Source organism: Panthera pardus, unplaced genomic scaffold (genome assembly GCF_024362965.1).
Source record: "Panthera pardus isolate Hobbes unplaced genomic scaffold, ASM2436296v1 HiC_scaffold_16, whole genome shotgun sequence".
NCBI lineage: Eukaryota > Metazoa > Chordata > Mammalia > Carnivora > Felidae > Panthera > Panthera pardus.
In genome coordinates this window covers 70,947,924-70,961,835 of record NW_026526721.1, presented here as the reverse complement: position 1 = coordinate 70,961,835, position 13,912 = coordinate 70,947,924, and the positions used below count along the sequence as shown (strand labels likewise).

At 40.9% G+C, this 13,912-nt stretch overlaps 1 protein-coding gene across 10 annotated transcripts in view; it reads right to left on the bottom strand.

Annotated features, from left to right (window-relative positions):
• The window catches only part of RUBCN (rubicon autophagy regulator), a 69,770-nt gene that overhangs the window by 8,456 nt on the left and 47,402 nt on the right, over positions 1 to 13,912 (bottom strand). For 4 of the 10 annotated variants that reach the window (XM_053903466.1, XM_019448685.2, XM_053903465.1 and 1 more), the window contains 6 exons: positions 12,776 to 12,871; positions 11,959 to 12,074; positions 10,803 to 11,013; positions 9,938 to 10,042; positions 7,271 to 7,345; positions 851 to 911 (listed from right to left, as the gene is read on the bottom strand). In XM_053903466.1, coding sequence (XP_053759441.1) covers positions 851 to 911; positions 7,271 to 7,345; positions 9,938 to 10,042; positions 10,803 to 11,013; positions 11,959 to 12,074; positions 12,776 to 12,871 — 664 coding nt within the window. The remainder of the gene's footprint in view (positions 1 to 850; positions 912 to 7,270; positions 7,346 to 9,937; positions 10,043 to 10,802; positions 11,014 to 11,958; positions 12,075 to 12,775; positions 12,872 to 13,912) is intronic. The other 6 variants (XM_019448689.2, XM_019448690.2, XM_019448686.2 and 3 more) reach the window with 5 other exon arrangements.

Genomic DNA, 13,912 nt, shown 5'->3' with positions numbered 1-13,912 from the left:
GAGGAAAATATATTGACCTTATGGTCTTACGACTTAGGCTCAAACCCCACTTAATAGCATTACATGGCTAAATAATAAAAAAAAAATTTTAAAAGGGGGGGTGCCTCTGTGGCTCAGTCGGTTAAGTGTCCACCTTTCAGCTCAGGTCATGATCTCGTGGTTTGTGAGTTCGAGCCCCATGTTGGGCTCCATGCTGACAGCTCAGAGCCTGGAGGCTGCTTTGGATTCTGTGTCTCCCTCTCTCTCTGGCCCTCCTCCACTTGCACTCTGTCTCTCTCTCTCTCTCAAAAATAAATAATAAAAAAATTTTTTAAAAATAGCATTACATGGCAATGCTAGTTAGGGATTCTCTATCACTTCCTTTCTCCAAACTCCCATTTCTTTAACTGCAAAACAGGGGTTATAACATGGGTTTACAAAATAAATTGAGTAAAACTGCCTTGTGAAAGATAAAACACTGTTTGTTGCTCCCGAACGGGGGACTATTTCCCCTAGTTGGATCTACAATGTGAAACCAGTTCAGTTTGATTTCATAATCAGCAATCAGGATCACTGCTCTCTCTTTTCGGATCTGATCTTCTGGGGGCCTCTGGTATAATCAAAGTCAGCAGAGAAGGAATAATCCAGACTGTGAGCTTTGCCTCCACTAGCGCCCACCCTGTTTGAACCAATGATCTTCTGCTCTGCTGCCGGGGGCTCACCACCACCATCAGGCAGGCCCATCACTTTGTTTTGTCTCTTTGTGAATTTGCATGCTTCCTCTATGGCCTTTCCCCTCCATATCCCAAGAACTGGGTTTGTTTCTCCACATACCCAAGGTTTTATTTAAAAGAAAAAAAAAAGTACTTACAAAGACTGGGAGGAAGTGAAGGATTTGCTGTTTGAGGCAGTGTTCCTTCTGATGTCAGCATCTAAGGGGAAAACAGATAAGGGGAGTGGGAAATGGAAAGGGAGGAAATAAGGGATAGTAACAATGGGTAACCATTCCAAGCTTTTGCCAGCTAAGTGCTCAGGGTAGCAGCTACAAGCTACATTCTATGCAGGGTAAGGAGCAGAGTCCAGGTGAAGCTCTACACATGATTTATAGTTTGGCTCTGTTTAAGTTACAACCAGACTGAATAAGTGACATTATGCATAGTATGGAAATGGTCGAAATGGCTCCAAATCCAGGTGGAACACAGACTCAGATTTGGTGCAAAACAGTGAATGAGAAAAGGTAGCATCCTAAGGCACACAGGGACATACCCTCTATCAACACAAACACACAAAGAATACTCCAATCTCTCCTTCATTCTCTCATTCTCAAGCCCTCTTAAATGATAAACTCTGAGGTAAGAGCTCTGTATAGCTCTTTTTTATATCAAAATCAGTACCTAACACAGAAATTGGATCACAAAAGTAACTCATTAAATGTTATGTGGAACTGGAACTTTGCTCCTAACATCTGACCACTACTGCTATCACTCCTGAATGCAAAGTCTTCTGCATCCTTATAAAAGCTTCATGGAAAGATTTCCTTTTTGTCTGGCGGCACAGGAAAGAAGAGAAGTTCTCTATGACTTGGCAGCTCCCTGAAGATGCCTGGTAACCAACACATTTTCATGGAGATATTCAACATGATGTTTTCTACTGAACTTTCAGGCATAATTGCAGGAAAATACGGCAGACTTTCCAAAGCCTATTTCTCATAAAGGATTTTGAAGAGGATTTCTAAAAATGATATGCCTGAACCTCCAGAGACCTCATCTTCTCAAATATGTTTGATGGGGAAAATGTGAAGTATAGCAGTCATGTTCGAGGAGGGAAGATAGAGTGTATTCAAGTTATGAAAACGAGACTGTTCTGGTAAGTCTCATCCTTCATTTCCTTTGATGCCCAGTGAAAAGACATTCTTTTCCTGATTAAAGCTACACAATGATTGGAGTGCCTGGGTGGCTCAGTCGGTTAAGCATCCAACTTCAGCTCAGGTCATGATCTCACAGTTCCTGAGTTCAAGCTCCACGTCGGGTTCTGTGCTGACAGCTCAGAGCCTGGAGCCTGCTTCGGATTCTGTGTCTCTCTCTTTCTGCCCCTCCCCTGCTCATGTTTTGTCTCTTTTTCCCCACCCCCTCTCAAAAATAAATAAACAAAAAAAAAAAAAAAAAGAAAGAAAGAAAGCTACACAATGATCAATCTACTGCATGTGAGCCCCTCAACAGAGCACTAAAGCTTACATGACATCACTCTGCAACTGGCCATGAGTAGCTCAATTGTTCTTCACATTTCCTTTGTGTATATATTTTTGTACATGCCACTAGATCATGAAATCTCCTTATAAGGAAATGAGAGCATGTCTAACTCTTCTGTTTTGGCCCTAAAAATATATAATACAGGGTACTGTATATAAGCCCTGTATACTCAGGTAATATTCCTAACAAATCAATGTTTTCAAAGCTATATACGCAAGTGAGAGAACAGAATTGGAATCTGTCAGTGAATTTTCACATGTTAAGCACAGAAAAATTTAAGACAACAACAAAATTTTTGACAAGTAAATAACAAATCCTATTTTTATTAACAAAGAAGTTTGTGTATATATTTTCTGTGTGAATTTGTACCACCAAAATCCAGATCTCAATATAGTGCTAGTTGTCTATTCCATTCTAAAGAATACCAGTGAAGAAAAAAATTCTAGGCGATAGTAGACCTTCACAGACCATTTAGGTTGTAGCATTCATTTGAATAACACTTACACTGCCTTGGATTTGTACATATTCTTGTCCTTATAACTCTGGAGTGTTTTCTACATAATAAGTTTTCAGAAAATATTTTCTAAATAAATGATTAATTGGCTAAAAGCAAAAAGCAAATTTTTGCTTTGTGACAGAAAAGGAAAAATGAGAGAAAATCGTAGACAGATATCCTTGAATAAAGAGCTAACCAATGTTGTTACTGTAGGGTTAGGCCATTAGAGAAAACACTGAGCATCAGAGAGAAGTGGTGATAATTCATGGTTGCTAAGGAAACCACTGTCTTCAAAAAGCTATTTAGCAGCTCTTCAACCTCACAGAGCAAAGTCATGTTTTCTTCAAGAGAAAAACAATCATTCTCTGCTCTTTGGAAAGTACAGTCACATCATACTTTACCATGTTTCTTCTTTTTTACCAGAGGTACGATGACTTCCTAATCATCAATACTTCCAAGAGTGGGGAAGACCACACAGGTTTGGCTGTGACGATCTTCCGCTGAGAATGGAGAGGGGGAGGCAGTACCTGATCTCAAATGAGACACCTGACACTGGCCAAGTACCATGAAGGCCCCGTGGGTCCTGGGCCTCTGCTGCATTCTGTGGACTCTCTGGTCAGTTCAAACATATAATTAAGTTAGTGTGGTGGAAACACTACTCAAGGATCTGGATAAAAGTAGACCAGGCTATAAGACAGAATATTAATGAGTGAACAGAGAAGGCCATTCAATTGGATGGAAGTTAACATAATTATGAAACTTTCAATTAATTATTTGACAAGTATTTTTTTTCTAAGAGAACTGATTTCAAAGGTTTCTGATGCTTTAGATAAAGCTATTGCTACTGACTGAAAAAATAAAATCAGAATTATAAAAACAATTAAAAAATGACATGCTATAAGAAGAATTTTTCCACGTCCAGACACTGGTATTGGGATGATCAGGAAAGAAAGGGTTAAAACCTTGGTACCCTAGCAAAATCTGCAAATTTTTAAATGAAGTAAGGCACAGGAAGAGAGTCGACTTCAGAATTCACTGGCCAGTTTGACACTGGTTTCCTTCCTGCTTTTCTTCCAGCAGATAAGGTGACACCCAACACATTTGGATATCCAACTCCAATGAATTATCTGTAATAGCTGACTGGAGAGGAAACTTTTTAAAATGGAAACTCACAATTATTCTGCTTTAAAAAAAAAATGTATTTAAAAGGCAGTGTGGGGAGAAGCACTGGTTACCTTGATTTGGACAGAACTTAAAAACTTGTTGGAAAATACAGTTCATGAACTTCTTTCTCTATACATTGTGCCAGTTAAAAATCTATTGCCTTTCAGCTCCAAATCTGCCCTTCTTTTTGTCGGCTCTATGATAATGGAGCTGGACTCAAACAGCAGCCCTCTGCCAGCTGGCACCATGTTAAGTTTTGTCAGTAGAGGGCACTGGAGGGACACTGGAGGAGGCAGGAGTTTCTCTTGCTGAGTCTGGTGGTACTCCTCTAGGCAGACTCCGGTAGTACATGTGACTTTTCCCTTAGGGAGGCAGGCCTTCATGAAGGTGGCCTTAAAGCAGAATGCCACTAGTGGTACTTCTCATAAACTGCTTCCCCAGTACCTCTTGGCAAAGCAGGAGCCACAGGCCTGGCACGTCCCATGGCGCACTTCCCCCAGCATCTCTTGAGTTCTGAGGCACAGCACTTCCCTAGGGGCAGCCTCCGCCAGCACCCCACAGAATGGTTTCCTGGTGCCATTGGCATGGCACCTCTCATAGACAGCATCCCTAGGCACTCTCTTAGGGCAGCTCTGCAGCCTCAGTGAATTTCTCCATTTCTAGTGAGCCAGGAGGTCTGGATCTCAGCCTTGCAGATATGGTCCTCTTCTATACTTGTTCCTTCCCCAGGGCTCCACCTCAGTCCTAGGCATACTGACTGCTACCTATATCTGCTATCCCTGTATACTTTAGAGTTGTTTTCACTCCTTACGAGCCAGGCTCCCATTACTTCAGTCCACCACGATAGTTAATAATTCTTTATTCTAAACCTTCCCTATTCAAATTACTCTGTGATTTCTGTCTCCTGACTGGAACCTGACATGCATGTGGAAGACTGAAATTCTAGAAGAATCTATGAAGGAAGATAAAGAACAACTGACAAAGCTATAATAAAAGGGGAAGGAGCAGTGAAAAACAAAACTCTAAAACTAAAGAAGTTGTAAAGACTGGGATTGGGAGCTTATAAATGATCTCATACCAATTTGGCAGGTACCATAGAAAGAAATTGATAAAGTGAAAGAGGCCAGACACAAAGATCACATATTGTATTATTCCATTTATATGAAATGTTCAGAAAAGGCAAATCTATAGAGACAGAAAGATGAGCAGTGAACTGTGGCTTGGGGTAGAAAGGGAAATTCAAAAAAAATTTTTAGTGTTTATTTTTGAGAGAGAGAGAGACAGACAGAGCATGAGTGGGGAAGGGGCAGAGAGAGAGGAAGACACAATCGGAAGCAGGCTCCAGGCTCTGAGCTGTCAGCATAGAATCCAATGTGGAGCTCGAACTCAGGAACTGTGAGATCATGACCTGAGCTGAAGTTGAACGCTTAACCAACTGAGCCACCCAGGCACCCCATAGGAAGGGAAATTAACTGTAAATGGGCACAAGGAATCTTACTGGGATAATAAAAATGTTCTAAAACTAGATTATGGTGATGGTTCCACAAGTCGATAAATTTGCTAAAAATTATTCATCTATTTCCTTCAGAAACATTTCTGTTCCATATGGTCTACTCAATGAATCAGGATCTAAGAAATGTGATTATATCAAGTAGAGTATTACAATATGCAGAGTATTCATGATAGATGATGTCCATAATAGGATGCTTAAGCACTTAAATTTTCCCAAGGGTGTTATGGATTTTAATCTGATAGTATACTCAGAGGCTCTTCAACAGCATATATCACTTAAGATGATCAAAAAGAAACACATCTGTAAACCTCTGGATGTAATCAGGAAGATTGCTAATGAGAAGTATAATGACACTTTTTAAAAAGAATTTCATACCATTAATAAACCAGAAGCAGAGGAAAAGCAACAGAAAGCAAAAAGGAAATGTAGTGTAAAGAAAGATGAATTATAAATTATACTTTCATAAATAAGAATCTGTGTGTAGAAATAAGGTAAAACAAGCCACTTCTTTTGAAATAGGCTTGTTCTGATTGCTTTCCCTTCAACTCCCATAACGTGCTGGGATTATAGGGCACAAGAAAAAGTATAGTCTTTTAGTTGAAAAATATTTCATGTATATAAAATATATAAATGTATTTTAAAAAGTATAAAAATGTATTTTATTTAAAAGCTTTAAAGCTCCCAAAATAGTGGAAGAAAAGATGCCAGGAAGACCAAATAAAAGTATGCCTTATGGTTAAAGCAGACTGAATATGCTCTGACAGAGAAATGGCTGACAGTCAATAAATGTACCTGCAAAAGGACTGTGGTTGTAAACATGTAAGAGACCAGTTAAAAAGTGATAGGATAATTACGTGTCAAGCAAGGGAAGACTATGTTAGAATAAATTACAACAGTTCAGGAAAAGAGAAAAAGAAAACTAAATACTTTCCTTTCTCCAAATCTTTATCTGATCTTATCTAATTATTTCACATTCTAGTGGCTGATTACATTGACAGTTAAAATGAACTCTTTAGGGGCGCCTGGGTGACTCAGTCAGTTGAGTGTTGGACTCTTGATTTCAGCTCAGGTGATGATCTCAAGGTGCTTGGGATTGAGCCTAGCATTGGGGTCTGCACTGAACAGCACGGAGCCTCCTTGGAACTGTCTCTCTCTCTTCTCTGTCCCTCCCCTGCTTGTGCTCACAATTATGCATGCATGAGCTCTCTCTCTCTCTCAAAATAAATAAACATTATAAAAATTTAGAAAAAAAATAAAGTGTTTAATGAATCCTGAGTTTTGCTGTTGTGTGTTTTAAAACCACTTTGAGTAGAAAACTGCTACTTTCAGTTAACCGCACCTACAGAAAGCCTACTTGCTTGAATCACAAAGCAATTACTAAGGCCAGACATTTACAGCAGTAAATCCTAATTATATACAAAGTACCAAGAAGGGATCACTTTCTGCAAATGGCTCTGCAAATTCAAAACTCTAAAGACATATTATGCTTTCACATTATTCTATCGGACTTTTGCTGTCTGAATGTGTGGCAGTAGCTTAGCTGTTGGTTTGAACTAAAATTTCTTCACCTGACCGTTGCTTTCTAAACTGCCTACTACCTCCATCAGCCACAATGACCACTTAGTCTATAAATGTCACTGTAGGGAGGGATCAGCAAGGACAATCTCAGTGAGGAGGACTGTTGGAGGTCCTATGAAGAAGAAGAAAATGAATATTTGAATTACTCCTAGCTAGCTCAAGTCTGGTTTTTCCCAGCTAGTTCTCCAAACCTTATAGACAGGTGTCACAAGATAAAGAATGTACAAAAGGTGATGCAAACATTCACACACATGCATGTATGAGCACACCCGTACTTCCAACACAAGCTACCTGAAAACATCGATGCCATTGACACTGAGAGTCCGTTCTTTGACATGTGAGTCAGGTTAGATCCTTCGCTACCATCTGTGATAATGATTATAAAAGGGGGCCCTTTAGTATTCAGACAGGAAGTAAATCAATGAGAATGACAGTTCTATACCACATGTTCCTGGAATCAAGACTTGACTTGGCTCCAAAAGGTAAAACTGCTTTTAGGAAGTTACATCCACAGGAAGGTGCTCAGTATTGCTTGGGAGATAGTTATTGCTATTTCCCCAAACCGGCCTGGTCTTAAAGACCTCCTAAGGTAGTGTTCTCAACCAGAGGAGATTTTCTACCCTTGTAGGTAAATTGGGTAGAGGCTGATGATGATGCTAAACATTCTACAATGCACTGGACAGTCTCTTACAACAAAGAACTATCTGGCCTAGAGGCTGAGAAATCCTACCCTGAGGTCTTTTCCTTTAGGGATTTCCATCCTGAACTGATTAGAGTTAGCTGACTAAACAACTCCTCTGGGGCCAAAAAGGCAACAACAGTTTCCAACAGGAGTGCACTTCATGCCACTCCCAAGCAGGCTATTTCAAATTTGGCTCCTTCCAGACTGAACAGCTTCCTCTGGCCCCTTGCTTTGCTGCAAGGAACAGACTTAGTGGTCACGTGGACTGCTCCACACCTAGTGAAGCAGTGTTGTGAATTTACCTTAATATTACCCTCATGAAATTCTAACTGCTGATTCCAAGAGAAAGGGCAGAACACTTTTATTGTCTTCTAATTTGGAGATCAAGCCAATCACAGACTGTGGTATATGAAAAACAATATATAATTGGTCTCTGCCTAGTTTTCAGCACAGAGCTCCTAAAACCTTTATAATTTCCAGAGTGATAGGAATGTCTTTGTTATTCATAATGAGCCCCTTTCCATTATATCTGAGTTTATGCTAATGAGGTGACTCTTGAGGAATATCCAGGTAATTTCAGGATGGGGCTGGCTGCCAGAGGAAAAACCAACCACCAGATTAAAGGATTAGAATTTTTAGCTCCATCCCCAAACTCCCAAAAAGGGAGAGGGGGTGCAGATTGAGCTCAGTCATCAATGGCTGCTTTAAGCACTCGTGCATACCTATGTAATGAAACCTTGATAAAGTGTTTTCACTTGTGATGATAAGGTTTGGGAGAGCTACCTGGTTGGTGAATATATTGAGGTACTGGGAGTATAGCACACCCTGACCACATGGACAAAGAGATTCCTGTGCTCAGAAAACTTTGGGGCGTTGCGCTAAGTACCTCTTCATGTGACCATTTATTTGTATCCTTTATAATAAAAAGTAATCTTAAGTCTGGTGTTTTCATGAGTTCTGTAAGTCATTTTAGCAAATTATGGAACCTGAGTTGGGGAGGTGTCTTAGGAACCCCTGAATTTGTAGTTGGCTACGGAGAAGAGTAGGTAACATGGTGACCCCATTTGTGGTTGGGATATGAAGTGGGAGTGTCCTGTGGGACTGAGACCTTACCCTGTGGAGTCTATCCTAACTCCAGGAGTTAATGTCAGAATTGAATTGTCAGGATACTCAGTTGGTATCAGAGAATTGGAGAAATGTTGGAAAACCACATACAAACAAACCAAAAAAAAAAAAAAATGGAGTTTTAAGTGGCTATTATTGTCATGAAAAGAAATCAGACATATTAAAGAGAACACAGAAGGAAGACTTCCTAGACACCTGGAAAAATATGTATAAAAATTGTATTTCTGAATGGGGAAGAAATCCAGCTACCACCAAGTTTCAATTACTACTGGAGGTCTGCGCAGGTGAAAAGTGAATTACATCAATTCTCTAGATTGATATAAACAGATCTATAAAACATGTATTCATCACCATCTTACCATGGAGAATAATAGAGTCAATTCAGCTCCATAAGGAAATAACTCTTAGTTTCACCCATGGGTGAAAACTTGTGACTATGAACTGCTTTTTGGTTTGTTTGTTTGTTTGTTTGTTTGTTTGTGGCACTGATGGGAACTTGAAGAAATCTATGATTTGCAGGAATGGATTAATCCATTAGTCATGAGTTAACATGATTTAATACAACTGCCTTCCCAGATTAGAACCCCTCCTGTTCTCTATGCATGTGCTTACAACAACAATAACAACAACAAGGGTCAGTGATTCTGCTAAGCAAGTTAGCACTGGTAGGACAGAAAAAGCTCTACTTTGTAAACTTGATTTTTTTTTCCCTTTTTTTCCCCCCAATGACTCTTTTTGTCCTTTTCTCTTAGGATTATAACAAAGTTCCTTTTAAACATTTTGAAACAATTGTGATTGTGTTATGGAACATAAGAGAATAAGATTCTAATTTCATGCAAGTATAGGTCAGCCCTAGGCTCTTACCAGGAGGAATCAGAGTGAAAATCCAAGAGAAAGGTGCAATTGAGGAGACCCATCAAGGTGACTTCAACAGCCAGGCCCCTCTACCTGAAGCACTTCTTTTTCTGCTTAAATTTTACTAAAGGAGTTTTGTTTTTAGCAAGAGAGGCTTCCTCTCACAGTTACTAACAACATTCCATAATGTACCATTATGAAGATTGTCAATACTTAAGGAAAGCTTCTCAGTCTACGACTTCAAATTCAAAGAGTCAGGCAATGAAAGTTGCTTGAAATAAAGTGTCACTTCTTACCTTGGATTTCAAATTCGTCAACCTCATCAGCAGAGCCAGAGTCAGAGAATTGCGTTGAATCACGTGAACTAAACTGGGAGCTGTTAGAAGTGACCTGAAAGCCTGCTATGTTTTAAAAAGAAAAAAAAGGTAATAAACAGGACAGAAAGTCGTCTCCTATCCTAGGGTCACAATGAAAGGGACCTGGTGTGACTTCAACAGAGAAGTGAATAGAACCTTGGCTGGGAGTGATGCTGGGGAAATGGAAACTAGCTCTTCTTGTTGATTATTCCCCATTTTATTCATGACATTTTGAAAGTTTCAGGTAGGGGCGCCTGGGTGGCTCAGTCGGTTAAGCGTCCGACTTCAGCTCAGGTCACGATCTCGCGGTATGTGAGTTCGAGCCCTGCATCGGGCTCTGTGCTGACTGCTCAGAGCCTGGAGCCTGTTTCAGATTCTGTGTCTCCCTCTCTCTCTGACCCTCCCCCGTTCATGCTCTGTCTCTCTCTGTCTCAAAAATAAATAAACGTTAAAAAAAAAAAAAAAAAAAAAAGTTGTTCTTTAAAAAAAAAAAAAAAAAAAATGAAAGTTTCAGGTAAACAGAAGGTACTACTATCTGGGAAGTGACTCTGGGACCAGCAGTTGTAGTTCTCGTATCAGAAACCTATTTTTTGGAAGATATTTCTGAGGTAGGAAATAGATAAACTCCAGGACTCTGGGTCTGGCAGGAAAAAAATTACAACATAAAAATTCTTTCTGACAGCAGAGGAACCCTTAGCTGGGTTATAACATTTGAAAGTGAGACAAAAAAGGAAGCCCACAAGGTACCAAGTCTTATCCTAACTCCCTGCAGAAGTGGAACTGAGGAGTTCACAGCCTCACTCACTTCCGTGCTCAGTCTCTTGATACCCAGGGAGCAGGTTCTTGGTGCGGATCTGCTGGCGACGAAGGCGGATCTTCTGCTTCAGTTCCTGGATCTCTCTATCGCTGTCTTCTTCCTCCTCTGCCTCTTCTTCCAGGCACTGGCTCATCATGTTGCACTTCATTAGCTCAATGGCAGCAATCAAGGACTCTGAGATGCTGAAATGGGCATTCTCCTAGGGAAAGGAGAGCACGAAAGAAGTTGATTAGCAAGGGGCTAGATACGTTGAACACCTCACTGATTGTAACACTGACAAGTAGAGCTTCCTTTTTTATTATCTTTTTAACGTTTATTTATTTTTGAGAGATGGCAAGCAGGGGAGAGGCAAAGAGACAGGAAGACAGAGGATCTGAAGCAGGCTCTGTGCTGACAGCAGAGCCTGACGTGGGGCTTGAACTCATGAACCACGAGATCATGACCTGAGCCAAAGTCAGACACTTAACCAACTGAGTCACCCAGGAGCCCCTGGAAAGGAGAGCTTCTAAGACATGTGCTGCTTTTATTCAAAATACGCAGGGGAAATGAACACTTCCACTATAAGGAAAGGTGATGGCCAAAAAAACTGTTCTACATTCTCTTTGCTCTCAAACCTGTCATGCCTGGCCCTCCTGTCCTACTTTACATAAAAATGATAGAGAAAAAGTCCAGAATTTAACATCAAGGTCTTTCCTAAGCCACATCCCTGTATACAAAGCATTAAGGTAAACATAAATCTCAAGATAAAGTGCTTTTAAGCTACAAAATGTCACAGGGACATTATTTATTATATATCTGAGCCTTAGAACAAAATATGGAAGTTGATTCTGGAAACAATTTTTAACCTAAGCTTCCAGGGTCAGGGAAACAATAATCATGTGTCTAAAAAGTATTTCTCTGCCCAAGGTAGCTTCTAAGAGAAAATTAGTAACAGTTTTGGACTCAGTGAGGAGCATATACTCCCTGAAAAGTTCTCCAGAGATGGAAAGTGTTGAGCTTATCTTTAGCTTGAACTTGTCTTTACTGTGGTCTTTGCTCATGTTACTACTATGTACCCAAACCTCATTAGAAGAAATGGCTCTGTGGGCCCTCAGTCCAGATCTCCCAACTCATGAGCTCTTCAGTAGCCTCTTAGATCCCTTACCTTTTCCAGGTCTGCACAGCTTCCAAAGTCTTGTTCAGACAGATAGCTGATGAGGGACTGTCCTTCTGATGGTCTTCGGAACATGCCCTCCCCTGAGCACAGGTATTGACCACCCTCTGTGGGAAAATGGAATGTGGATGTGAAAAGCTCCGACTTAGAAAGCGAATCTGTAACAGACAAGCTTCTTTGAGAAGTCTGATGATTTTACCACTAAAGATGCGCCCAAGTTTTCCCAGGTTAACAGGCTGGAAAGAAGAGGTCTACCTTCTAAAGGAATTTCTCTGAATCTCAGAATCCCAGACCACTAAGCCTCTTGGTTAAAGAATAGTAGAATAAGAGAAGAGAGCCCAGAGACAATCCTTTTACCATCAAAATTTAAAGAAGAGATACTTGCCCTCCTACCCTACAAAAAACCCTAAAAACCTGTGCTGAGAATCAGACAAGGAAACAAATAGATAAGCTCCTCCTGTGGAGCTTATCTTCTCATAATTCAGCCCCGACACTCACAGGCCTCCTTTCAAGGTCCCTCTCTCACCCACTCAGAGAGCCATTCCATTTGGATCAACAGACATTCATGGTGATAACACCCACGGCATACGAGAGGGTGGGACCCCTAAGTCAGAAAGGAGCAAGAAAAATGGTGGGGCAGTGTGATTTCTAGCACGGGGGCTGGAAATGATGATAGGAAGGGTGAGACTGTATGGTGTGTACCCTCCCCAGAGCTGACATGAGCTAGACAGCTCAGACCTTAGCAGGCACAAGGGGAGAGCAGAGAAAAGACACAGCTGCAGCCCTGGCCTTCCTAGTGCTCACTTACCATACTCCATGTACAGAGAGCTGGGTGTGCTGACTTCACTGCTTTGGCCAGAGTAGGGCAAGGGACCTCTCAACTTCGACTTATCATTGCAGGATTCTAGTGTCAGTGACCACCAGGGAGTAAAAACACACATACGAGGTGAGCAACAGATACATTCCCAACTTCGGAGTTTCAGTATTTAACTGCTCCCATTCCCAATGCCCTCCCAAACAGGAGAGAGATGGCGCAGCAACAGGGAACGGTCCAAGAATGCAGGAACACATGGAGGAAGGGAGATGGGGAGTCAGTATCTTCTAAGAGGGAAAGAGAAAACATAACCCAAGATGCAGCAACACAAAGGTGGAAAGAATCAAATCAAAGTAGACTCATGAATTCAGTTCTTTGTTCTTCCATCTTCTTACCAAATGTTCTAGGAATATTGGCCAATTTCCATCCTCTTGACAAAAACCAATGTAGATAACAGTCCTCACATGGTAAAACAAAGATAAGCACACTGAAACTTCTCTGAAACCTTGACACTGGGCTCTTAAACAATCTCAGAATGGTCACACTAGGGAAATACTAGGATATGGCCTCTCTTGAACCTGAAATGAACTTGAAAGTTGTCACACCTACAAATTTAATTCACTTCTCAATTAGCTGAAAAACAAAATAAAATCCAGCAACGTCCTTCAAGGAGGCATCAAGACAATGCTAGAGAAGCCAAGGACAATGGCCCTGTATCCAAAGGGATCAGCCACAGGGCTACAGGCCCAGCCTTATTGGAGAAGAAAAGGAAAGGTTTAAAGAGAAGCCTGGCAAAGTAGGAAGCGGCTAGCTGGGTAGAAGTTTTTAAGGAACGATGAGAGTGGGGAGTAGAGAAATAGTAGTAGGCAGGGCTCATAGGAAATGAGAAACTGATATTCTCCCAAGGAAAACACAAAATTCCCACTGCTACAGAAGGAAGGGCAGGCAGAAAAGCAGGTGGATGCCTGAGAAATGAGCAGGATGCTCTGGGAGAGTGAATGACTGAGCCGCAGCCAACCATTTCCCCCCACAGAGGGTGCCAACTTGTCAGCTGCTCCTCTCATTAAAAAAAATGCTACTCTGTGGTAAGAGATAACTGCATTTTCCTTGGGTCTCAAAGATTTCTACTGG